The sequence below is a fragment of the Anastrepha obliqua genome, chromosome 4 (assembly GCF_027943255.1).
Source record: "Anastrepha obliqua isolate idAnaObli1 chromosome 4, idAnaObli1_1.0, whole genome shotgun sequence".
In the NCBI taxonomy this organism is placed as follows: Eukaryota; Metazoa; Arthropoda; class Insecta; order Diptera; family Tephritidae; genus Anastrepha; species Anastrepha obliqua.
This window is the reverse complement of record NC_072895.1, coordinates 1,758,652-1,784,833: the sequence shown is the minus strand read 5'-3', so window position 1 is coordinate 1,784,833 and position 26,182 is coordinate 1,758,652. Positions and strand designations below refer to the sequence as shown.

General features: G+C 35.7%; 4 protein-coding genes across 14 annotated transcripts in view; all 4 read right to left on the bottom strand.

Annotated features, from left to right (window-relative positions):
- LOC129245976 (mucin-2) overlaps nt 1–6,551 on the bottom strand; it is a 156,725-nt gene extending 150,174 nt beyond the window's left edge. For 5 of the 8 annotated variants that reach the window (XM_054884440.1, XM_054884439.1, XM_054884441.1 and 2 more), the window contains exon 1: nt 5,845–6,551. The gene's annotated coding sequence lies outside the window, so the exon portion shown is untranslated. The remainder of the gene's footprint in view (nt 1–5,844) is intronic. The other 3 variants (XM_054884444.1, XM_054884446.1, XM_054884443.1) reach the window with 1 other exon arrangement.
- A 6,034-nt stretch (nt 6,552–12,585) lies between these two features.
- Nucleotides 12,586–16,608, bottom strand: LOC129244556 (probable cytochrome P450 6u1). The gene is made up of 3 exons (XM_054882250.1): nt 16,433–16,608; nt 13,431–14,753; nt 12,586–13,010 (listed from the first exon to the last, which is right to left on the bottom strand). The coding sequence occupies exons 2-3, from the start codon at nt 14,500–14,502 to the stop codon at nt 12,595–12,597; spliced, it is 1,488 nt and encodes a 495-aa protein (XP_054738225.1). The 5' UTR covers nt 14,503–14,753; nt 16,433–16,608; the 3' UTR covers nt 12,586–12,594.
- Nucleotides 14,830–16,434, bottom strand: LOC129244557 (probable Ufm1-specific protease 1). Its single transcript, XM_054882251.1, has 2 exons — nt 15,697–16,434; nt 14,830–15,202 (listed from the first exon to the last, which is right to left on the bottom strand). The coding sequence occupies exons 1-2, from the start codon at nt 16,273–16,275 to the stop codon at nt 15,074–15,076; spliced, it is 708 nt and encodes a 235-aa protein (XP_054738226.1). The 5' UTR covers nt 16,276–16,434; the 3' UTR covers nt 14,830–15,073.
- A 2,910-nt stretch (nt 16,609–19,518) lies between the features above and the next one.
- Nucleotides 19,519–23,917, bottom strand: LOC129246312 (serine protease inhibitor 42Dd-like). Of its 4 annotated transcripts, none has more exons than XM_054885028.1 (6): nt 23,726–23,917; nt 22,750–23,642; nt 22,548–22,689; nt 19,850–20,090; nt 19,703–19,789; nt 19,521–19,634 (listed from the first exon to the last, which is right to left on the bottom strand). In XM_054885028.1, the coding sequence occupies exons 1-4, from the start codon at nt 23,730–23,732 to the stop codon at nt 19,960–19,962; spliced, it is 1,173 nt and encodes a 390-aa protein (XP_054741003.1). In that variant the 5' UTR covers nt 23,733–23,917; the 3' UTR covers nt 19,521–19,634; nt 19,703–19,789; nt 19,850–19,959. The 4 variants fall into 4 exon arrangements, with proteins under 4 accessions (XP_054741004.1, XP_054741001.1, XP_054741003.1 ...); XM_054885027.1 differs by having other exon boundaries at nt 19,522–19,634; nt 19,703–19,782; XM_054885029.1 differs by having other exon boundaries at nt 19,519–19,634; nt 19,703–20,090; nt 22,750–23,661.
- Between the last annotated feature and the right edge of the window lie 2,265 nt (nt 23,918–26,182).

The following is a 26,182-nucleotide window of genomic DNA, read 5'->3' as shown; positions in this document are numbered from 1 at the left end:
GTTTATAAAATTTTCACACCTGCCAGATTATTTATTATAAACAAAAAATAATTTGGAGGGAGAAAATTATAAACAGTTCACAAGTTTGCATCACCTCTGCCGTCTTTCAGAATTCGCCAATAGAAAATATCCGAAATGGGCTGCTTGGCTTCAGCGGAAGGTGTTGCGTCGTTAAATATACAGAAATGGGCCGAAGCATAGGGGTGGGTACTCTGAAAGAACCAAACGCAAGAATAAGCAGCTTTAAATAAAGTCCAAAAACAAATCGCACATCCGCCCACGCATATCAAAAAACTCACAAATAGAAATAACACAAAATATAAGCAAAACAAGGAGGGAAGGGTGTTGCGACGAGACACTTTGCATTATTTGCTGGCGCTGCCGTTGGTAAGCGTAGGCAAAACAACTGTGCGGTATGCACAGCTGCGTGCGCTGATCTGCTGTATTTCATAGTTCAGAGCGATTGTAATGACGCGCGCAGCCGTTTACGTGTATTTTTGCTGCATTTGAATTTGTTTTCGTATTGAAAACGAACTCGCGTCCCAACTGTAGCACACTGGCACCGGTCCGAACCGCGACCAACAACATACTAGCGCTTTCGCGTCCCACCACTGGCAGCATAGGCAGCAGTTTTCCAAGTCTGTTTTATATTACTTAGCGGTGAATTTAATAACGATACACACATGGACAAGTACGTATGTATGTATGTATATATGAATATGCATATATTTCTTTTATGAGTATTAACAATGATTGGTGCACCGATTTCTTGGATTGCTGTGAGTGCCTCTGCCGCAGCCGCTGCCAACCGCGCCATCAGCAGCGCTGCAGCAGTTTGAACAACATTTCTCTCCCACTTAAAAATGATTTCATTCTCATAAAATATTGTTGCACAAAATAAATTAGAGATTTAACAGCCAAACTCACACACAAACTTAAACGAATGATTACAACGAAATTTTAATTTTATTCTTTTTCGCCCCCGAATTCGCCCCCTTGAGGGTCACTGCTTATGGTTTCCAGTTTAGATATTCGCTTTCAAGTTTTTTTTCGTATTTTCAATTTTTATCTATTTATATTTTTTTATTTATTTGTGTTTTTATTCCCTCGCTTTTTCAGAAATTAATTTTACTTTTAGCATCGATTATTATGCGGCACACACCACATTTGACTCGAGCATGCGGTAAAAAAGGCTACCAGCCTTTTGATTATATTCTTGTTATACAGTTAGATTCATATGAGCGTAAACTTGGCACTAAACTTGAGCGCCGTAGTAAGATTTATTTATCATGCAGAGTCGCTAAATTCAACAGACTGGGCGCAATTTGAAAAATCTTTTAATCAATCTCCCTTGAACGCGTTTAAGCATTTAAATGAAACTAAAAAATTAGTGGCGAAATTTGGGTTTCTTCATAAAAAAATATCTTCGAGGGTCGTTAGAAAAGTCCGTGCAAAGCCAGCCGAGGGTATGTTTAGTTAGTAGCAGCTCGTGGAAGATAACATACCAGCCAGATCGGTATATTTCTTTGCGTTTGACATTTATTTGAAGCGAGGAACTCGAGTGACTTTCCTTTTCCATCACGACAACATACGAGCTCACACCTCAGCAGATGTGGTCGCAAAAATAGTGCAAAGAGGGTTCAATTCGTTTCACAGCTGTCCCATTCTCCAGACTTGGCTCCCACAGATCTCTCGGACCACTATTTGTTCCCGAATTTGAAGAAATGGCCGGCGAGAAAAATATTTTATTCAAATGAGGAGGTGATTCCAGATACGAATGGCTATATTTCAGACCTGGATAACTAGAACAGCGTTGGACGAAGTGGATAAGCCTAAAAAGAGACTATGTCGAAAAATAAAAAAGGTTTACTCCAAACAATTAAGTAGTTGTTATTTTTGCACGGACTTTGGACAAACGACTCTCGTATTATGGTGTTTATTGAACAAAGTTGAGAAGTTAATAAAATATTTCAAAAATTTGCTTTAAAAGTATGGCCACCCAGCTCTATGTTTAGAGACAACAAAAAACCGATTTAGATAGGTGACTTCAAGAGATTTAAGGATATGTTTGCAGATATGGCTTTGGTGTCCATTAATCTTCATCAGTAGACGCAATGGTAAGCCTACGAGCGTATTTCTGCCGTGAAAAAGCGTCTTATAAAAAATACCTGCCGCTCGGAGTTTGCGTCCATTTGTGGAACAACATCAAGACACACGCCACAAATAGAAATATGTAGTTGCAATAAATTGACAAACTCTTGAGATTACAACAAGTCATTGCTACTTTCATTTCTTAGCATGACAATAAGAAAAGTAATTATACGCAGAAAAAATATTTCAAGATGTTGCAAATAATTATTGACACACAATTTGTAAGTTCTTCAAAATAGTCAACAAAGCACTCTGGGATTCAGCTTAATTCAAAGGGGGCAGAATAAAATCAAGGGCCAGAAAAACTGAGTAGAGCAGCTCTAATGCAGAATTCAACATATTGACATGGTGGAGGACCCATGAAATTAGAAATACTGTAAGAGTGTGTACTTGTATTTAGCTGTAGGAATATGGATTTTCATGAATCGTTTGAGTTTGTTGAGATTTTATGTCGAGAAAACCCGCAACATTTCGAATATTGTGAACAGCTAACCGCGAGTTATCGCGCTCAGATTTACTGAAGCAATAACAACACACGGCTCTCTCAATGTAAAAGTATAAAAAGTATATTTTACAATATGTGAAATAATACTATAATAATGAAATAATGCATTACAAAATAAATTTTTTTATTGGTGTTGGCAGTTTTTGACACAAAAAAAGCCTTTCGCACCTTTTCGTATTCAGTAGAGTTGTTGTGTTGTTTGACCATTTTATGACGGTGTGTTTTCAATACTCATGGAACTCAAATAGTTAAGCTAATTATTATAAATTAGATTTAAATGTAAACTAACATTTAATGATTTTTGTTTAGGCCTTACGGCATAGAATACCATCATAGAGTACCATCTTGTGAAACAAGAAAAAAAAACGAAAAAGAAGCACATTGATTTGAAGCAAACGTGGCAATACGTCTTTTAATTTTACCCGTTTTTATAATCTCAAGCCCAATCTACTTTTCTACATAAGGAGATAAGAATCTGGGTCTTCGAAAACCAAACAAATAGACCATCTCAAAGCATTCGCACTAGACGCTACAAAAATATTACAAAAATAAGCTAGGATAATAAGTAACAAAAGACACTGGGAAAGCAGAAAACTACGTTACCTCAACGACCCCGGTTTACATCTAACCAAAGACTGTCACCTCATTCTGTTACAAAAACGAACTTCTTTTTAAGGGAGACTTGGCATATAGTTTGAGGAAATAATTCAAGCAAAAATCAAAGGCTTTGCTACTAATGACCAAGCGTTCGATCGCTATCAATTCCGAACAAATTTTTCTACTTAGCGCAAGGCAAATTAAAGTTATTTTATAATCGTATTTTAAAAAGTTTTTTTTTTAATTAAAGTAAAGACATGCTGACATTTTTAAATAATATAAAGTGTTTGTGAAAGTAAAACAATTGAGATTAGTTTGCAGTTTATCTTAAGAGGCAAATGTTGTTGTGCGGCAGCTAAAGGTGGATGTATTTGGAGAGGAGACGACTCCAACTTACCACCAAAATCGGTTTTTTTCATGTCAAAGTTTCCTCTATTTTTCAGTTAAATTTTAGCGTAGTTTCTCTATTTATTTATTTATTTTTACCATCGCCTTTATAAGGAATTCGCAACGCGAACACGCAAATACGTAGACGTAAGTATTTTTTAAAACAAACTATCGCAATCCTTAAAATAGAAAAAACGCAATAGTACTACATATTTATTCTACAACATTTTGGCTTTCAAACATATGGGCAAACATTCATGCCAACACATATATGTATGTAGCCATGTTGCAGGTATTCATATAAGTATGTATGCATCGCTCGCAAATCGACCCACACTTGTCAAGTCAAAGTGGCCTACTCACAAACCACATAAAAATACAAATAAAAATAAATAGAGAACAACCCAATGTGGAGATAAGAAGAAACTGAAGCAAAACGAATAAAAATGTAAATAAATTTGAACTCAAGCGCTTAGCAGCTTGGGCGATTGTACGATCCATTGGCAGGCGAACAGGTCCGCACGCAAAAAAACAACCCGCTTCATATGTATTGGTTTTCTATTATTTTGCATTTTGAAGTTAAAAATAAAGTGGCATTAGGCGAGACACTGGCGTACTAGCTGGTCGATAAATTACAAGTCCTAGAAGACATCGATGAGAACGCGAGCTAATTAGTAGAAAACAAGAAACGTCAGCGCGGCAGGGTTAAAAGAAATTTTAAGTTTGGCACGTGGGTGCTATCGATTGCTAGTGGTTAAATAATCATAAAACAGATGTCAGGAAACGGAATATAAGCATAAAGGGCGAATGCAGTAACAGGCAGTTGGTACAATGCAACAAAAACAACATACCCATTGCCTAGAGGGAAAACACCCTCGTGGAAAGTGAAATGTTCTACGTTATAAATATACAAGCTGCAGGGGCACATGTAGGTATTGCCCGCAGGAGTGTAATATTTTGATAACAATACTCTTTAGCTGAATTAGCTCTTTTAGTGTAGATAGAGACATGCAAACGAGCACGCAAAAGGAATGAAATCAAGCGAAATATAAACGCACCAGTCAACGAACTCTTAGTGCTTAGTGACAAGAAGATAGCATACAATTTATTTTTGAATTCTGAGAATCGGTTTAGAATGTTTTGGGCGTATTAAATACAAGTTGCTACAAGTACCGCTCTAAAAACCTAGTAAATATTTAACGCAAAACAAATGCAAGTTTTACTGCAGTATTAAAAATGAAATGTGTCTTTTGAAGAAGGCAGAGGATAATAAATTTGTATTTAGTACACATTTATTTAAAAATTTTAAAATATAAGCTTGCTAGATAAACAACGCTCATGGGAAGCGGATAATAGTGGTTCCACTACGCAATACCGGCAGAGTCCATTCTAATGCAGTGAGCAAAGCAAATATATGACGATACATATGAGAGTGGGTGCATAGGGGTATATTGTAGTACACATACAGACAAGTAGATATTTCAAGTGCACTTGCGCAAACACAAATCGAAAAGTGCAATTAAATGGTACGACAAACGGTGGTATTGTGAAGTTGCACACAATAAAACAGGTAGGAACGCACGCAGACAGTCCCCAAAATGGGGGTGTAACTTCGCCACAGGGATGCCATATAATTCAGAAATATGAATATTTAGGAAAAAGCACATCCTTCACGCTAACTTAGGGCTGAAAGGAGTTCTTATTCGGATTAACATGGAAAAACTCACAGTGGATTTATAAAAGCAAATTTTCCTTTTCGTAAACTTTCCATATTTTCTATATTTCGAGTATTTAAGAGTCTTGAATGATCAGACCTTAGTATTTTACTATTGTAAAAATACTCAATGCTTGTTGCATAGCCAAAGTTCACATTATAAAAAAAAAACTGAAATTCAACCACAAATGTAGCATGTGTGGGTATGGGTAAAAAAATAAGATGGAAAATACAACACGGTTTCGATGCAAGTTACAACAATTAAGAAATGGATAAAAACATTAAATTAGGCGAAAACAGCAAATACGTCGTGCCAAACGAATTTCGGCATAAACAAGTAATATATAAAATTAATATGGCGATGTCCAAGACTTGCACGCAAAAGTGAGCTGGATCAAAAGTACCCATATTCCGTTAAATAATATATGTAGTTTTTATCAGTGTTTATAAAATTACAACTGCTGCAATCAAATCATTCTTATTGTTATACCTGGCAATGCTGTATATTTTGTTGTCTCGTCCTGTTTGCTCCCATTCGTTTTGCTTGTTTTGGCGATTCCGTTGTTATGTATTGTTGTATGTATTGTATCGTATCCTTCGAAACACACAATACGCACTTGTGATACAAAAATGCCGAAAAAATCTCGTCGATCTGAGCGAAAGGGTGTAAGTGCCTCCAAGGGTCTGATTTTCAATTAGGATAGTAATACATTTGATTGAACTGGTCTTAACATAGCCAGTCCCGCTCACAATTCCACCAATACTTTTTTTATTTCTTCACTCACTATCAATGCACTACACTTTAAACGTCTTCACAATTTTCTCAAATTTTCGTTTGTCTCACCAAAAGCTGAATTTGCACAATTTGTAAACTTTTATTGCATGTAGACGCGATACCTTTTTTAACATAAATATTTCTTTTATCCTTTTCGTTGCGGCATAACTATGCGCTTCAAATATTTGCCTAAGCTTTTCTTAACTCATGTACTAAGAATTCGGCATATTTAAGCCCAGAGTTAACTTACTGCTATATTGACACCTATTACACCCAATTTTCTATTTCCAATAGGATAAAACACTTTTCCCTCTTTATTTCACTTTGTCTGCCATTCGTAACGTATAGAAAAAAAATCAACGGATAACGGAACCGCGAACACAATGAGCACGAACAAATGCCATTTTACGAATAACAAGCGGCTACAAAATTGAAAACACAAATGCCAAACCAAGGCGAATTCATACAAGGTGCTACTACTAGAGCAACAGATTTGTGTGCTTTGATTGCGGTTTGATATTTTCAAGGTCAAAATTACATATTCATATGTTATAGCTTTGCTTGTATGTGCAAATTCTGATTGAAATGTTGACAATCAAGATACCAATTTGCAAAAATACAGTAGCTGTGGATGTTTTTGTTGATCTAGTGGCACCATCTAGTGAATTCGCCGTGTCCCAAAATAACCATGAGCGCCCTACAGTGTTGCATTATTCGGTACAACTTAAGTAGATGAACACTTCAAGGTATTAACTTAACTTAATTAATTATAATTTACTTAATTTAGGCCAACCTACCATGCCAGTAACATGTTTTTCTCGTTACCCAATACTCAACTTAACATAGAAAAAGTAGATGGGTCTAGATTTTAGATTCCTAATAAAAAATTTTAAGTGAAGCCGTGAGAAAATTATGCCGCCAAATCAAATATATTTGAAAATATAAAAATCCTAAAAGTGCCTCTGAGCAATTTTAAGTACTTCGTTCAATAATGTGTGTGACTGACACATAGATGGCGGCACTAGGACTAAATCAATATTTTTTTCGAAAGTTGGCAACCTTTTTAGGCTTACTGTCAAAATCAAATGTTAATCCGACCATTTTTTTACAAGTTACAGTGCTTTGAGTGACGCTACTTTTGAGTTAAAAAAAAAAAATGAATTCAAAGCAATTCCGTGTGCTGATTTATCATTGTTTTTTAATGAAAAAAATACTGTTCAATGCCAGGAATGGCTTGAAAAACATTATTCGGACTCTGCTCCATCAAAAAGAAGCATTTGTTATTGGTATGCCGAATTCAAACGTTGGCGTACAGACACCGATGACATTCCATCTACTGGAAGGCCAAATGACGCTGTTATTCTGGAAAACGTTGAAAAAACACTGAAAATCATGATGTCCGACCGTGAAGTGAAAGTGAGGGAGATTGCTGACATTCTAAAGATATCAGCAGGCAGTGCACAAACCATAATACACGAACATTTGGGTATGAAAAAGGTGTTTTCCAAATGGGTGTCGCGTTTGCTCACACCGGAGCAAAAACAACAACGAATCGATGATTCAAAGAGCGTTTTGGACATGTTTACGCGCAAAAGTCGGAGTTTTTGCGTCGGTACATCACAATGGATGAAACATGAATCCACCATTTCACTCCAGAGTCAAATCGGCAGTCTGCTGAGTGGCATGCAGCCGGTGAAAGCCGCCAAAAGCGACCAAAGACGCAGCAGTCGGCTGGCAAGATTATGGCGTCTGTATTTTGGGATGCGCATGGAATAATATTCATCGACTATCTCCAGAAGGGGCGGACCATCAACAACGACTAGCGTTATTGGAGCGGTCTCATATGGCGAAGAAAAAAGTGTTGTTCCACCAAGACAATGCACCATGTCACAAATCAATGAAAACGATGGCAAAATTGAACGAATTGGGCTTCGAATTGCTTCCCCATCCACCGTATTCTCCAGATTTGGCCGCCAGCGACTACTGGCTCTTCGCAGACCTCAAAAAGATGCTCCGTGGTAAGAGATTTGGCTCAAATGATGAAGTAATCGCCAAAACTGAGGCCTATTTTGAAGGCAAAGAAAAATCGTTTTACAAAGGCGGTATCGAAAGATTGCAAAGCGTTGGAATGATTGTATCTCCCTAAAAGGGGACTATGTTGATGAATAAAAACAAATTTTGGCAAAAAAATGTGTTTTAATTAATTAGTCACACACATTATTGAACGAAGTGCAACAATTTAATTATTCTTCTAGCCCGCAACTAATTAATTGACTTTCAAGCAATTTTCGACAGCTAATATTTTGGTGCATATGACAGCTAAACTTGGCGGTATTGAGCTAAAGTCTAAATCACAACAACGCGGCGTTTTTTAAATCAGCTATTGGCGGGAATTTTGTAAAACTTTTTTTAAATATTTAGCATGTTCTGCAAATCAGTGGAATTTACCACACCTATTTAATTTTTCTTAGCAAAAAGGCAATCATCCAGCACTAAACCGTTGAATAAGACATTCATTACTTTCAATAAAAACATTCAAAAATATTTTGCAAATCGCTGCGATTTCAAATCTTTCTATCTTTCAGAGCTTCTTTTATAAATTGACTTTAATGGTTTCGCTGCGATAAATGGATATATGAGAAGAGAGAAACACATTCAAGAGGAAGTATATAAAATCGAAAATGGCTGCAACCAATACGAGGAATTATTTATTTATTCTTAGTAAATCTAGAAACATCTGATACAGACCATGATTCAATTATAGAAGGTTAGGTAAGTAGTGACAAGGGCGCTTTGACACTCCCTTATTTTAGGGCTGCATTTACGAAGGATGGGAAAAGGGAAAAATGTTTTCCCCTTCTTGCCTAAAGGTAGTAAAAAAGTACGTAAAGTAACTAATTAGTCCTGTAATAAGAGAAGAACAAGTATATTGGTTATTTAATCTACATTAAAACAAAACGACAGAAAAATTATAGTTTTTTCTTTAAACAAATGTAATATTTATTTAGAATATTTTCTATGTTTATCTACCAACACAAGAGCACGCAGAACTATGGTTTGTTCCTGAAGTATGTGTTTTAAGTTAGTTCGCAGTTTTAAAATAAACATTAGTATAATTTTTATTACAAGTTTAGCAGTTTATAGTTTAAAGTTCGTTTACCTTAATACACTTGACCCTAATATTAGTAAGTGTTGGGAAAATGTATGCATATGGTCTAAAACAAATATTTCATATATTGCTAATACAATTCATAAATTTACGTAAATCAAATGCAATGAGAAAAATTGCGGAAAGTGGCTCGTATGGGTGTTGGAACGCTGCTCTGATTCGAGCAGATATAGGGACGTTGAACTTGCGCAGAAACCGAAGACCTGTAATCCAGAAGTCTTAAAAATTGTTAACTTCAAATACATATAAAACTACGACTTACGTCCCTTGTAGACGGAAAGTGCGAAGATTTGATCGCAGATCTACGTACAGCGTACTGTTCTAGATCCGGTACGGTATCGGCGGAGCCAGCGAGTTCCGAAACCAAGTCGACTTCAGAGGCACCAGCACCAGACACATAACGATCGTCACCATCACCACAGCACGCTCAATGTCATCCATGAAATTGTCCGAAGAACCACATACATATGGCAATGCTAGTAAACAAAATAAGCTTTTGTGTAGCTTTATTAAAAAGAAAACGACGCACAGAAGTCATCTATACTATTTCATTTCATGTTTTATTAGTCTTTCTATACTGACTACACAATCTTAATGCATAATCTTATTTAAATATTAATATTAATTAATTAATTTATGCATAATCTTATTTAAATATTAATATTAATTAATTTATTTATGCATAATCTTATTTAAATATTAATATTAATTAATTAATTAATGCATAATCTTATTTAAATATTAATATTAATTAATTAATTAATTCATAATCTTATTTAAATATTTTTTATTGAATGTGTTCTTGCGCGAATTATTAACAAAAAAATACATATAATAAAGGGTTTTCCTCTTTAAACTGAAATAAACATCCGATCATTTACATTAAAAATAGCATTTTTCTTTGAATATCAAAATAACACCTCCTATTGGAAAACCCTTTATAATTGTTCTCCAAAAAATATTAGAAATAGATAACTTGAAAATACAATATTATAACTTACGAGTATTTAACGATATAAAACGCGTACGAATATTAGGCACGGGGCTGCAGGTGCAGGAATGCTGAATTTGCTCAGAAATCAAAAATCTGCAAATCAAAAGTATTAGAAATAGATAATTTACTAATACAATATTATAACTTACGAGTATTTAACGATATAAAACGCGTACGAATATTAGGCACGGGGCTGCAGGTGCAGAAATGCTGAATTTGCTCAGAAATCAAAAATCTGCAAATCAAAAGTATTAGAAATAGATAATTTACTAATACAATATTATTACTTACGAGTATTTAACGATATAAAACGCGTACGAATATTAGGCACGGGGCTGCAGGTGCAGAAATGCTGAATTTCCTCAGAAATCAAAAATCTACAAATCAGAAGGATTAGAAATAGATAACTTACAAATACCATATTATAACTTACGTATATTTACAGGAAAACGATGCTGGAATTCTATAATGACTATTTTCAAATACTGCACTTGCACATACATGAACACCTGCAAATAAAAGCTTTTAAAACCAATTTATTTACGATTTACGAATTTACTTACTTGAATTTTTCCAATGAAATAAACGGTTTTTAACGAATATGAATAAAGCAACGTGTCAAAAATGGAAACAGTGTTGCCGACCAAATAATTTGCACCAAAAGTTTAGTTTTTACTACAATTCAAAAATTTTTTTGTGAAATAGGTACTTTTTTTTGTAAAGAAGCAACACGTTTTCAAATAAGGGAGCCGATATGTCAAGAGGGAGCGAGAAAGCTGTTTACTTACCTAACCTTCTATAATTGAATCATGATACAGACTACAACAAAAATACTTAATGATAATAAGTCATGCTTATCTGCATATGTATTCGTCCATTGACAATTTGAAAGTTTGTTTACAAGATGAAAATTCAAAAGCCGAAACGTTTGAAATTTGTATTAAATTCTTTCAATGTTCTATGAATCAGAGCATAAAAGGCATAAACCGTCCACGACAGTCGGTTCTACGTTACCGAAACAACCCGGCCAAGGACTGTCACTCCAGCAGCATTCCCCGTATGTAAGTATGGGGAATGTTTATGCTGCTACAACAACAACAACAAGGCATAAACCGTTAAAACTAGATCCAGAAAGAATAAATTATAACTTAGCATGTTTTTTATGGAATGTAAAAATAAATGTTCTAGGAGAAGAGGACAGTCATATCGATAAAGCAGACGATATCAAAGATAAAGGAGAGTGAAGGTATACCTTTACTAAAACTAAACGTTATAGAAAACCCGTTAGCTGCCATTTAAGAGCGCAATTGGTTGTCATATTGGAATATTACTAGGGAAACAGGATGTGAAATTCTAGCATAGAATTTTGCTTTATACGAAATTGTAAGCACTGTGTAAGCGATTAAATTTGTACCCAGAAATCTGAGAAACTGTATTAAAACTCCTCCGGAGACAGCTTAAATTTAAACTGCGTGTATGCGTGAAAGGTCATAATGGACCTGCGAAAGGTCTATGTGTGTCTTTATAACAACCACCCTAGCCATGCGTGAAATGATTGTTAAAGTAAAATTTTTTTAATTTACTCTATCCCTACATCTCGAAGGAGCTAATATAGAAATTAAATTAAAATTTTATGAATAGTGCTGTTTCAAATTAGAAATCGCGAAATTATCAAGTGAGAATTTATATTTATTTTTTATTTGGGAACTTCCACCCATCAAAATTAAATGATTTAAAAACACATTTTTTATGTCGATAGGGAACAAATTAAGTCAATATTTCTATTTTATTATATAACATATATATTCCAAAACGGACATGAGTTTTTATTCATATCTTCCATTTCACTTCCCCATTTTTTGCAAGCAACAAAAAAGTTGGCATCTATTAAAAATAGCTTAAAAAATAGATTTTATACACATCACAAGCAGCAAACATTTCTACGAAAGTATGGATATATACGTACATATTCTTACATGTATGTATATGCAATAATGCATACATTTGTAGCAGCCTAAAAAATATAATAGCCAATTTAATCCAAAAGTTTTTGTGCACTAAAAATCCCACTATGAATTAATCGTAGTTAAATCTCTCGAAACATTTTGTACGCTCATATACAAAAATCGTAGAGCAAAACCTTTTCTTAAAATCAATAAAACGGAAATGTTATACAGCAAAAGTAAATTTTAGAAGTAAATTTTAGAATTAGATAAAAGTTTTGTAATTTTGTACGCAAATGATAGTTATCTAATAATAGTGTCTAAAGTATTTTTGTTCAAGTCGCACTTGCGGCATACATTTATACACGTTGAACTGCCAACCTAAGTTCTCCCTTTGGAGCAAGTACCAAGCGTGTGTTATCGTACACCAATGGAATGGGCGTTTCTCGACATGGACTGAAACTGTAATGGCGCAGCAATGTCGCGAGACCAACCAGCATTTGCATTTCGGCGAATTTTTGCGCCAGACAATATCGCCTGCCTACTCCGAATGGTAGAAAAGCCATTGGGTGACGTCGCTGTACATTTTCTTTACTAAAGCGTTCTGGATCGAATTTGTTCGGTTCGGGGTAAAGCTCAGGATCACGATGAATTGCAGCTATAGGGATGACTAGATGATTATCTGTTCGCAGCATGAAAATAGAGTTCGGCACTTCGTAATCTTTGTTGGTATTTCGTAGCAAAAAGGCGTAGGGAGTGTGCTTCCGCAGAGTTTCTGAAATGAAAAGGACGGTTTGATGAAAATAGTGAAAAGCTATTGAAATGCAGATATTATAAGTGCCGGATGTTTACAGTAAAAATTTGTAAGATACTGTTTCTGAAGGTGCAAAAATCTTTCAAATTCACTTTACGGAGGAACTCAAATATTTTTTTTTAAATATTTTGGCATAACGGGATTATGTTAACTTAAACAGTTATTGTAAGTTCAAAGCAAAACGGTATATAGTGACTCCACTCTAGACCGCGCTCAAAAGTGGTTGAGTTATAGGTACATAAAACACGCTTTTTTCCAAATATTTAATTGTTCTGTTCATTTGGTGCTAGGCACCCAAATATTTACGAGTTGCCGACCGAGTTCCAATTAATAAAAATATTGTATGATATTTTAGGAAAGAAAATGTGTTTATATGCTTACCGTACAAACATTGTTTTAGCAAATTCATTTCTTCCAGTTTCGTCTTATCCATACCATTCTCATTTCCTTTGAGCACACCGCATATTTCTTCGCGTACCCGCCGCTGTAACTCTGGCTGTAGTGCTAGTTCGTACAAACAAAATGTCATCGCCGAGTTACAGGCCTCCAGCCCCATCAAGATAAAGGAAAAAGCCTGCGCTGCAATTTCTTCGTCACTCAAACGTCTTTTGGGGTTGCGATCTCGTTTTAGCTCAGCAAACATTTGAAAAAAACTGCTTCGGTTGTCTATTCGGCTCCACTCCAGTTCAAAGAGCTTCTGACGCACTAGCTTGAGAAAATAGTCGGTGGCAGCCTGCTCGTAGTTCTTGTAGCGCAATAAACGCGCTACGTTCGGGAAATACATAAGGAAATATAGACGAAATATATTGAAGTCTTTCAGGTAACTACGTGCCATGCGGCGGAATTCCGTATCGGAGTTTAGAAATGTTTCGCCGCTTACACCGAAAGCCAATGTCGAAATGACATCAATGTTATAGCAATCCACTAGTTTATTTATGGGTATTATATTATGCGGCTCCGACTGTTTCACAGAGCGATGCATTGCGCCTGCAACCTTCTCCAAAGTGGGTAGCATCTGAATAATATTTTTCTCTACAAAAGTTGGACAAACAACACTGTTTAGACGTTCCCAGTCCGCGCCGTCTTGCTGCAGCAAATTCGCAGAAAGTGGATCATGCGGTGCATTACCGAACACGCCACGTTCCTTGAAGTAATTAGTATGCTGTACAAGAACATTTGCTGCCAACTCCAAATCTAATACTAAAACCATGGGTTTTAAATAAGCATAACAGCCTATGAAGGGCGCTTGACCTTTGTACTTTTCGTAGAGTTGCTCTAGAACTGAGCTAATGTGACGCTTGCCTCCAACGCCTCCTAAATTACCCACCAAAAATTTTGGTTTTTCATGTAATATACCACGCCGCTTCCAATGCGATAGACTCGTTTTGATGATCAAATAAAAAATGGAGGCAACACTTAGTGCGGTGTAGAGTAAGCGCTGAAGCAAATCCATTTTGGCAATATCTACCCTCCAGGTCTTCTATATAGCTGATTAATAAATACTTAGCTAATCCTTTAATAGCTAGAAAATTTTTACATGTCTTTTTTAAGAATACGGGTTATCTCAGCGACGCCCAATCAGGTGTGATCAGCAAGCCCGTAGGGTTGTGTAGCGACTACAAGTGCTTATCGCAGGCATTTCTTACAATTTTCTGTTTTCTAATCAATGGATGAGACGTTATCGGTAGCAGATATGCATAGGCGCTAAATGTTAATCAAATTAGAGGTCTGATAAGTCATACATACATATAAACAAATGATGAAAATATGCAAATATTACATTATGTTGATAGTTCCTTCCAAATTCAAAAGTCAAAAAAGGTGTACTCGTAAATTGTTGCATGATTTTATTTAAATTTTATGTTTAGCATATTTTTATTGAAAGCGTTCGATTTTTATTAAATATATGTTTCAACAGTCAAAAACTCTGTTATCAGATTGTAATACTTAATAGATCAATAATACAAATATACGTGTGTATGTATGTATATATTGCACAGGTATTTTCATGTTTTGGCATCTTTTCATTTAAGTTGGGGTAAACAAATATTATAGAAGGAACTATCAACAAACTCCGAAGTGTGCTGCCAACGTATGCAGCCGTGGTCAACTAGTTCTTGCACAGATTTTGGAACGCCGACAAAGTGGGGATCCTAAAAGAGAGAACAAAAATAATAATAAGGAAAATCACTGTATTTGTATAAGATATATGTAATTTAAAATTTAAAAAACTCGTACATTTTTGCTAACCGAGCTCTCGCAACTGAATATAATAAAATAAATTTGCAATAACTACAGTAGTTCGACGAAAGCGTTTTCGACTTTGCCCGCAATAGCAATTATTATAGCAGTTTCATTTAGAGTACAATTATTCACGTATTTTTACACATGAATTGCTGCGTCGACCTGCGCTGCTCACGTTTTTATACAATTAAAATGGAATGGTGGCAACCATACAGCGATCGCCACCACCTGTTAACTAGTTGCGGGCCATTAATTTTTTGTTATTAAACATCTTAAAAACAAGTTGCGATGGCAAATTGTTTGCATAATACAAATTAACCAAAAACGACATCATCCTCCCGTCCCTCTGCATGCATCTAATATAATATTTATATATTATTTAAAATTAACTTCTTATACTCACGATGACTAGTAAATAAACTTGATTTCCGCTAATGTGAAGGCCTGCGATGCCTTTAGACGCATCTTTTTTATCGCCACACATCATAACAAGTCCACCATAATCTTCAAAATATTTCTTCAGAATACTGGCGTATTTCTTCAAATTATCATGCTGTGCAACGTGAATGATTTTGCAAACAACATCGTACAGTGTATCCAAAGTGTAGAATACTTCAATTGCTCCTATAGAATCGTGGGAGCCCACAAACTCCTTGTCTCTATAACCAATCTGCACAATCGTTTGCTGTATTTCTTTAATGGATGGCACTGTTGCATCACAATCACTTGAACCGCGTTTGTTAACGATCCAAGAACTGACGGACTGCAGCGTGCGATAGGCACATCCCCAGCCATTGTCCTTGAAACCGTCACAACCATCATGAAAATATAGCCAATCTCCTTTTGTATAAAAAGTATAACTTCTGCAGTCTGCTTCGGGAGCTTTTGACGATGGTGGCAAGTATCTGTGCACGTTGGAAAGTAGTGGGTATGGGTAGCACTTGCGTGACAGCTGGTTAGTTGGTACAGTGCCTTCTTCCATATCTATTTCGACTTTGTATAGCTTGCTTAATCAATTATAAAATCACTCAAATGCTTTATTCCTTCGTTAAACCATGTCTGCGCTAAGAAATTTTCATAGCTAACACGACTACATAACACGTTGCCTTGTTTTATCTATATGAAAGTGAAATATTTACTTTATTTGTAATTAACCGCGTCACTATCCAAGAACAGTAATAATAACACAATAAAGATTTTCTGCGCCTCACCGACACAGGTAAGCGTTTTGATGGCTTTTTCTCCCTGTTGCTTTTTTGTGTCTTTTGTCGCAGCTGTAACTTGAAGTGAGCTGCAATTGCGGTAAAACTACTGCATAATTTAGTTGCCACTCAGATAAAAAGTGCATTATTTTGGGCAATAGTCGAAATGCTATATTGTTTAAAAGTACGTTCACATATGCAGTAATCAGCAATAAATCCACAAAACTAATCACATATAGAAGATTACCTCCAAAATTGACAATCAGCTGTCAATACTGCTTTGAAAGGCTTTTCTTCATAGAAAGTGATTCGGTGGAATATTTTGGTTTCAACATATTATGGCAGCAATACGCTTTCGAATTTCGATATTACATTTTATCTTATCTTATTATTATTTTATATATATAAAATTCAAATTATGTATGTATCTATAGATCGACTTGCGTCCTAAACGCATAAACCGATCGTAACCAAATTTGAAACACGAACTGGATACCTTACCGGGGTGGTCATAGGCTAAAAAATATTTTGATATATATAGGGGGCGTGGCACCTCCCATACAAATGGAGTTTTTAACAGTCCGTATTTCTGAAAGTATTAACGTTAGACCACTGAAATTTGGTAAGGGGTTATATGACATTAATCCTTACCACATTCACAAAAACTGCGTATAACGAAAAAGGGGGCGTGGCACCTCCCATACAACTGGAATTTTTAACAGTCCGTATTTCTGGAAGTATTTACGTTAGACCACTGAAATTTGGTAAGGGGTTATATGACATTAATCCTTACCACATCCACAAAAACTGCGTATAACTATAGAGGGGGCGTGGCACCTCCCATACAACTGGAATTTTTTATAGTCCATATTTCTGGAAGTATTTAGGCTAGACGAATGAAATTTGGGAAAGGGTTATATGAGGCTAATCCCTAACACCTCCAAGAAAACTGAGAAAAACGAGAAAGGGGGCTTGGCACCTCCCATGTAAATGCAATTTTTCATTGTCCATATTTCCGGAAGTATTTGGGCTAGACAACTGAAATTTGGTAAGAGATTATATAAGGTTAATACCTAACACCTGCATGAAAACTGTTGATAGCTAGAAATGGGGCGTGACACCTCCTATACAAATGGGATTTTTCATACTGCATATCACTGGACGCATTTATGGTAGAATACCAAAAATTGGTAAAAAGTTTAATGAAGTTAGTATTTAGTACTCCTAGAACAAATATGAGCTTAGAGAAAAATGGGGGTTAGACCATTTGATATAGAAACGAATTTATATTATCAACGATAGAGGTATTGCTGAATTGAATGCATTCTCTTATTAGTAAAGCTTTATCGGTAAGTAAACAGTCCAGCAATCTAAGCGAAATATCAATTTTATTTAAAAAAATGCTTCAAAAACTACGCCATGCCTAGATAATAATGCCGGTTTAGCTACATAAATATTACACTCAAAGCTATATGATTACGTATGTAAGCTAAAATAGTTTTATTTTGAAATTTAATATGAAATAATCCAAATTAATAAAGTAGCAAAAAACACATATCAAATTGAAATGCAAGTTTAACAGCGGAACATATTGACAGTGTTCACCACAAGTTATAAAATCATCGTTTAATCGCCATCACTGTAAATATGTAAACAAAAAACAGCTGATGCATTCCATTGTAATATCTATATTCAAAATTCAAGAAATACTACCAGGAACTGTCACAACTTATCATTCCATTGAAACAGTCGTCGAAGAATCCCAGGCTGTTCATTATCCCGTTGAGTTTCTTAACTGCGGACCCATGAGGAATTCCTCCTCATCGACTGATGGTTAAAAAAGGGGCCATGATAATTATGCTGCGTAATTTGGATCCTCCACGTTTATGCAATGGCACAAGGCTAATCATCACGAAACTTTTACCGAATGTTATAGAAGCTATGGTTTTATCAGGAAATTTTGAAAACCACAAAGTTTTCATACCAAGAATTCCAATGATACCGATGGGACTACGTTCAAAAACGGATATACCTTTCAATCATTAGCTGTAGCAGGAGTCAATCTAACCAACTCATGTTTTACCGATGGCCAATTATAGGTATGTAGCCTACTCCAGAGTTGGCGCACCGAAAAACCTTTTTATTTATACTCAAAATAATACAAGAAAAAATGTCGTATATCCGATCGTTTTAAATAATATCTAAACTGACTTAAAAAAGTTAAAGTTGTTTTATTTACATTGCATACTTTTTAATAGAAATGTGAGGTGACACCCACGGGTATAAGCTAGTAATAAATAATAAGAGGACAAAGCGTTTATGAACGCACGTTTTTTTCTATTGTACAAATGTATAGTTAATATAATAATTATATTAGAATCGTTTTATTAGAATTGTGCCTACAAACCTGTGACTCTGCCGGCATCCACTTTATTTAGTTTCTACTTTGACGAAATAATATAATCCATTTGGAATATAATAATCTGTTCACAGAAAACACAGGTTTGTATGTAAAAAAGTATGGTTTAATCTAGGATTATTTTATAATCTCAGATTTCGGGAGGGAGATTCTGTATGGGTATCTCGGTTTTTAATTACGGATTGGGAATTAAGCACGAAAAAGTAGATAATCTACTTATATGTATGTGAAGGAATTATAAGAAACATATTTTATTTTTATATTGCAACGATATTTTAATTCTCCTGTTATTAAGCACATAAGAAACAAACAATGTTTTTTTCAAAACTATTCGGGCCTTGATTATATTTGCAATAATAGTGCACTCGCTAATTTTATTTTTTTAAATGAAGCCAATTTTACTTTTTGAATGCAAGTCATCATTTTTATACTACGCTTATACACTGGAAGTAGGTATTTTTCAATACCAAACGTGGACAACCTTGGCACTTTGTTGTTTTAGAGGCGCGTCAAACAGCATTAACCCTTCGTTGGGCACCCGGGACTTCTTACGACACAGCGAGTTCGGAGAGCGCAAACGATTTCTCTATTATTCTTGAATATGAGCCCATGAGTACACAAACAAAAAGAAAGGGAAATTACTTGTGTGTGAAGAAGAAACTGGCATAACTCACTGTAATATAGTGGAAAGGGTAATTTATTTGTGATATCATTGCATATCTGAAATATTTATAAAACACGATGTTATTTAAAGAAGAAATACAACTTTATACAGAAATAGCTCTTACCTCCATTTTAAATACATAAAAAATTCACATGAAATGCGCTGTTAAAAAGGTGTGTGTTTGGATATTGATGAGCTAACTGCCTGAAAACTTGCCCGTGCAAATCTCAATTCCTTCAAATTACTTATACGCCCAGTGGCACATACATACATAGTTCAGTTCGTTCTCAAGATGTTTTTTCATGTTCACGACCGTAGTCTTGTTAAGAAATTATATTTCAGTCTAAAAATATACATACGTAAACTATAAATAACTGTAATTTAGAAATTTGTAACATGTCCTATGAAGTACACATTTTCGTTATCTTTGATTACAAACACAAAGGGATGATCGGCAACGAAGTGGTATATGTGCTGCGTTAATTTAGCCGACAACGGCACAAACTTTAGATCTGTAAATAAGAGTAAATAGGATTTATTAAAGCTTTATATGTATATGGATTATCTGCTCATAAAATATATGTATATATACGGTGGAATACATATGTAATTGACATATAAGTCCTTTCTGAGGTAATTGGCTGAGCTTCACCTCCAACTCGTGTTGTTGTTGTTGTATCAGCATAAACATTCCCCATAAATGTAGGGGGAATGTTGCGAGAGTGCCAAGTCTTTGGTTGGATAGTAATCCGGGACACTCCGGTAACGTAGAACCGACTTTTGGCGTGCGTATTGATGTTACCTTACAAATGGATGGACCTACAATTTTATGCCACCCTTAAACGGCATGACATTTTATACTACCGGTAGGCGTTTAACCCTGAACTAACTCTAACTTTGACAACATAAAAAGAAGGTATTATCTCTAATTGGATTCTAAAATTGGCAATTGTTAAGGGGGGAGCCTGGTTTATAAGGTAAAAAAAAATCATTTTTTTTTTCGTTTTAAGCGATTCCTAATATATTTCAGAATATTCACACAAAGTTACAGAGCCTAATTCTCAATATTTCCGTAGATACAGAGCCAAACGTAGGCGAGCGTTAGGTAGTTACGCTGTGACCGGACAGCTATAGTACAAACTTTATCTTCTTTTCTCGACTTTTCATGTTTATGATTTCTTTGAATTGACGTACATTAATGAAAAAAAAAAAACTAATGAACCTCTTGAAATGAAGGATAGCTTGTCCCTTCAGTATTAAATTCTCTTCTATTTGAAATAACAAAATAAATAAAAAAAAAAAATTTTCAAGATTTTTATACCAAGTTGAATTGAATTTTTTTTTATAGAAAGGAATTTTTTGCTTTAAAACTCCCAAAAAGTTGAAATTTTGGAATTTCTCTCAGTTTTCTTAGTTCATCTAGAATAAAAAATCACGATAATTAGAAATCCATTTGAATTTTTTGTACGCCAGTTGGAAACTCCAGCGTTGCAGCGCTCTACTAATTTCTATGTAAAACATTTTTTTTTAACTTATTTTAACCAGTACAAAATTTTTTTATACTTTTTAAATGTTCATTAAAAGATAGAAAAATCTTTGCAGTGCTAAATTAATTTTTTCCTTAAAAAAAAAAATCGTGAAGAGATGCAATTTTTAGACCTCATAAACCAGGCTCCCCCCTTAACGCTTTTCAGAATGAGCAGCTTATTAACCGCTGCTGGTACTGTGCCACTATCAATGAGACGGTAATAAGACCTCAAAAAACTACTCGACAATCACCGTGGTAGCCATGCCACATATGCCATGGAGTGCCGCACATCTTTCAACCAGATGGTACAGCAACAACAACAGAGGAGGTGACCCCGTTCCAGTTAGACGAAAGCTTTTTACTCTAGATAGACAATTCCTCAAAATTTCAGAGGCGCCTAATGTAGGAGAGTTGCTATTTGTATTTTCTTCCTTATGGCCACCGTAGCCGAAGAAGAAGACGTAATTTCGAAATTCCGTGAAACATCAAAACGAAGAAATTTTATTCTAATAGCGGTCGGCAGGCAATGCCAAACCTCCGAGTGTATTTCTGCCATGAAAAAGCTTCTCATAAGAAATATTTGCCGTTCGGAGCCGGCTTAAAATTGTAAGTCCTTCCATTTGTGGAACAACAGCAAGACGCGCACCACAAATACCCAAGCATCTCTCAATTCACGGTATGTGACGATCCTGCTCAATAATTTTCGCACAGCATCGATATTTTCTGGCAAAACAACTGATTTTGGATGACCTTACCGGAATTCGTTGGAGAGCGAACAGCGCCCACGAGAAAATACATTGCACCAGGTTTTTATGGTGTCAAAGAATGGATCTTTCTCACTGTATATTTATTTTATCATCTTTCATCGATGGATTCTTGCCTTGTTAATTACTTCGAAAATCCCTGCTTTAATTCCATAAATTTCTAAAGCCACTGTAAACAACTTTAATGTGGCTCCCACATCAAAACGTTCTGATTGCGTTTATGTTAAAATATGTCAACGTTTCTCATGGAAACGTTAGAAGCCGCCTAATCACTGAAGGGTCTAAAGCTAGAAATATAAATAGCAACCCTCGTATATAGGAATCAGAGATCTTTTAAAGCTTCTACTGAGCTAAAATTGGTACGTACATACCGATCGACGGGAGCAAATAATTCTGAGCAAAAAATTATATTTACTAAAAGTTATTAAATAGATACAATAATTCTTATTAAAATTCCATAATAAGCTCAAAATTTGTGGCAGGGAAAATATTCATAATATCATGCAAGACAAAACGCGAAGAGCGCATTATAATTTTTCAATGTATACTTTCAGGCGGGCTAGTTTGGAAAGCAATGTAATTACAGGACAGTTTGAGCAACATGTGGCGAGGAGCAGGACGCTTGTCTTTTATAGACTAGACGATTATTTCAATGAATGTTATGTGAATTTACTTACATGTGGCCGCCGCCGCTTCTGTGCCCGATTCGTTAACCTCAATAAAGGCTTTGTGCTGGGCTTCAGAAATAGCCAGATTATCTTTCTTCGCCAGCATGCTGCTGAAATCTGCTTTATCACTGAACATAGTGGATACACCCAGCTAGAGGAAAATAATTTTATAAAATAATTTAACCTTTGACCGCCTCTGAAGTGGCTTCACCTGCTCCAAGACTGGTTTCAGCGAAAGATTCAATTCAAATTTGAACTTCGGCAACTGCACAACAACTTCTTCAAGACTCATAGCGGCAAATAACTGTATCAAATCTATATTTTTTAATTTCTCCTCCAAAGACGCTAGTCCATCAACGGCATTCGGCAGCACTACCAACATCGAAACATCTGTATCGGCATATTTCATTTCAATAGCCGTTGCGTCGAGCTCCTTATATTCGGCGTATAAAAATTGATCTGATTGCTTCATCATTTCTACTTTCACCTTTTGTGCCACACCTACGAAAAAGTCCTGCGCGGATGTGGAATCATTCTCGAACTGATTCACCCATTTAGCTTTGAGGTAGAGCGCATTCACCAGCACTACAGCCGTATTGACATCCAAGCTGTTGGCGCTGACCAGTTTTTGAATTCTATTGTCCGTTTGTTCTTCAACCCATGAATTAATTTTCTCTGCTGCTAAAGCAGCTTCAGCAAAGTGCACATTTTCGGCTTGGGAATGTAGTTGACTTTCGGCTATTTCATTAAAGTTTGATGATAATTGAAAACGTTGGTCCAAATAAATGCGATTGGCGAGTCGGAATGTGGCAGTTCCCCGACTTTCTGATTTTGTCCTTTCGAAGAGTTTGGCAAATTTTGCAGCGATGCTTTTTTTGTCACCCCGAGGGAGTTGTAGAATCGACGCCAATTCTGCAGCTGTCTGACCTTCAGCACCGAGATAGGCCAAAGCCAAACAGGTTTCTATTGACACAGGCGAAACGATGACATTCTCTTTTGGCCGTTCACTAACAATGGCTTGGAAGAGCTGCGTTGCAAACGGGCTGCTGCCCGCGATGGGTGTAGCAGTGGCCATGACGGCGATGAAAAGTACCAAAAATCGGACTGAAAATGTGGAAAATGTCTGATATATAATACGCACATGAATTTTCTTACATGAATGTATGTATGTATGTAGTTAAACTCACTTGGCATTTTCAATAGTAAACAAATGCTCCGCTTCCGTTATTCTCGCCCTCTGTGCATGGGAGCAGGCTGCAGACTGAAATTACCACCGCAACAAACTCTCTACGTATCAAAGATTCCAATAAACAATTTTTTGTGAAAAGATTTTGTTTTCGTCAATGCTATTGAGTAATCCATTTGCCAAATATTGTACGTATGTAATATATGAATGAAATGTCTGAAGAGGTAAAATTGAAAAGATACTCGCTCTCAAAATTAACCATTATGTAGGTTACATACACACATACAAAAGCTTTATTTCTAAACAAATCTACTGGTGCTCGGAAGTTCTTTTAGACGGCGGGCATTATACACCCATATATACATACATATGTACATGGGTGTGACAATAAGTCTGACATCAGCTGGGAACCTGTTCTGTTCCTGAGTTTGAAATTTAAAACTTCACGCGAAGAGTACATGGCGCATATGTATGTATATATGTGTGTATGTGGGCACGCATGTATATAATATTTATGCGACCACTACAAGGTCCGGCACTCGAAGTGTAACCAATTTCGGACCGTTCGCGCAGCTGATGTACAGGCATCAGGTGTCTGTTAGTTGTCTAAATGACAGTCCTGAGTATTGTTTACAAACGCGCGGAAGCATTTTGTCAAGAGTAAACGCGAAAAAAGAAAATCAGTCATATGAAACGTCATGGAGGTGGTCATCAAAAGACTGCAACGTCTCGTGAAATGGTTCAAAAAGTGAAGGAGCGACTTGAGCGAAATCCTCGACAAATTGGCATTCAAATGGTGAAAGAACTGAAAATATCTGACCGTAGCATCCGCCGCTTACGGAAAAATGATCTCATAGTCAAGCTTTACAAAATCCAAAAGGCGCATGATCGCACACCAAAGCAGCAACAAGTCAGACTTGAGAGACCGAAGGAGTTGCTTCGCTTGGCCGAAAGCGGTCAATTTCCGAACATTGTGTTTTCTGACGAGAAAAATTTTCAAATTGACCAATTCGTAAACTCCCAAAGAGATAAGATTTATTTGACCAACCGTTCACACGAGGATTTGAGTCATCGATTGGCCACAGGGAGGCAGCTCCCGTCACAGGTAATGGTTTGGGCCACTGTAACCGCAGATGGGCGCTCTCAAATCGTTTTCATCGAGCCTGGCGTCAAGGTAAATGCGAAACATTACCTGGGAAGTATTTTGTAGGTTGTTTTGAAGCCGTGGACAGGCAAATATTTCGGTGGCAGACCATGGACGTCTTAACAGGACTCGGCACTGTCTCACAAAGCTCGAGTGAACCAAGAATGGCTAAAAAACAACATTTCAAACTTCATAACGTCCACACAGTGGCTCTCAAATTCACCAGACGTGAATCCTTTAGGAACCCTGTCCGCGAGTGGGCCAAAATACCAGTAAGTTGTATTCGAGCAGCTTCCGATTCGTTTTCGGTGGTCATATCGAACAAAAGTAAACAGATTCTTAATTTTGCATTATTTTCACACATTTTTTACTTTGAATTATAATAAATAAAAATAATTTTACAAACTAAATTTATGACCTTTTTAATTGGTTACACTTCGAGTGCCGGACCCTGTACATTTTAATTTCACATACGTTTTTGACTTTGCTTACAACACACACATTTGCACCTGTATATTCCAATTTCGGCATCTTGATATTGTTGTATTATTTTTGTTTTTTATTTCGTTGCAGAACCGGCTGCTGTTGACAAAATTAATCCTTAAATGGTGAGTCGATAGGGGAACTTTAGGCGAAGGGGAAGCTTTTTGACATATTTTGTTAAAAAGAAATCAACTATCTTGGAATGGCGATTGGAGCAATTTAGATACACATAAATGCATTAAGGTCTCTATGTGTATGTGCATTTATGTATAAGTATCAGCATGAAACATTCCGATGCAATTTGTACTCAGATGAGTTTTTAGCCGTTTTATTACGTAACGTAGTTTTTTTTATTCGCCTGCAGTTGTGAGACAACATGTTTTCCTTCGCCTACTGCTAAGCTAAAAGCTTCGATAAAAATGTAGAGATGTTACGAATCACGGATTAGTTCACTAAAACGTAGAAGTCATAAGTCAATTAAGTAAAAAAAAAAACATTACAAAACCAGAAAAACTAATTTACTCGAAATTAAACTCAGTAACTCAAAAAACGTGTAAGTCAATATATAAAAAAAAAAGTTACTTAAAATTAAGTCACTAGCTTAAAAAAATGTAAGACCCTAAATTAAAAAATAAAATAAAACAAAAAATTACTTAAAATTAAATTTACTCAAAAAAATTTTGGTCAACAAGTAAAAAAAAAAATAAAACAAAATAAAAAAATTAACTTAAAAATAAACTCACCTAAAAAAATTTAAGTCAATAAATTTCCAAAAAATGAAAATGAAATAAAATTAGCTCAAAATTAGACTCACAAATTTCAAAAACGTTT

Bases quoted from the DNA above. Each gene is read 5' to 3' on its own strand.
- LOC129244556 (XM_054882250.1), bottom strand. From the start codon at position 14,502: ATGGATTTGCTTCAGCGCTTACTCTACACCGCACTAAGTGTTGCCTCC. The intron at 13,011-13,430 runs GTAAGCATATAA...TTTTCATTTCAG, and splicing joins GCTAAAACAATGTTTGTACG to AAACTCTGCGGAAGCACACT.
- LOC129244557 (XM_054882251.1), bottom strand. From the start codon at position 16,275: ATGGAAGAAGGCACTGTACCAACTAACCAGCTGTCACGCAAGTGCTAC. The intron at 15,203-15,696 runs GTGAGTATAAGA...TCTCTCTTTTAG, and splicing joins AAGTTTATTTACTAGTCATC to GATCCCCACTTTGTCGGCGT.
- LOC129246312 (XM_054885026.1), bottom strand. The intron at 22,690-22,749 runs GTGAAGCCACTT...ATTTTCCTCTAG, and splicing joins TGAAACCAGTCTTGGAGCAG to CTGGGTGTATCCACTATGTT. The intron at 20,091-22,547 runs GTAAGTAAATTC...TCTTATTTACAG, and splicing joins AGAAGCGGCGGCGGCCACAT to ATCTAAAGTTTGTGCCGTTG.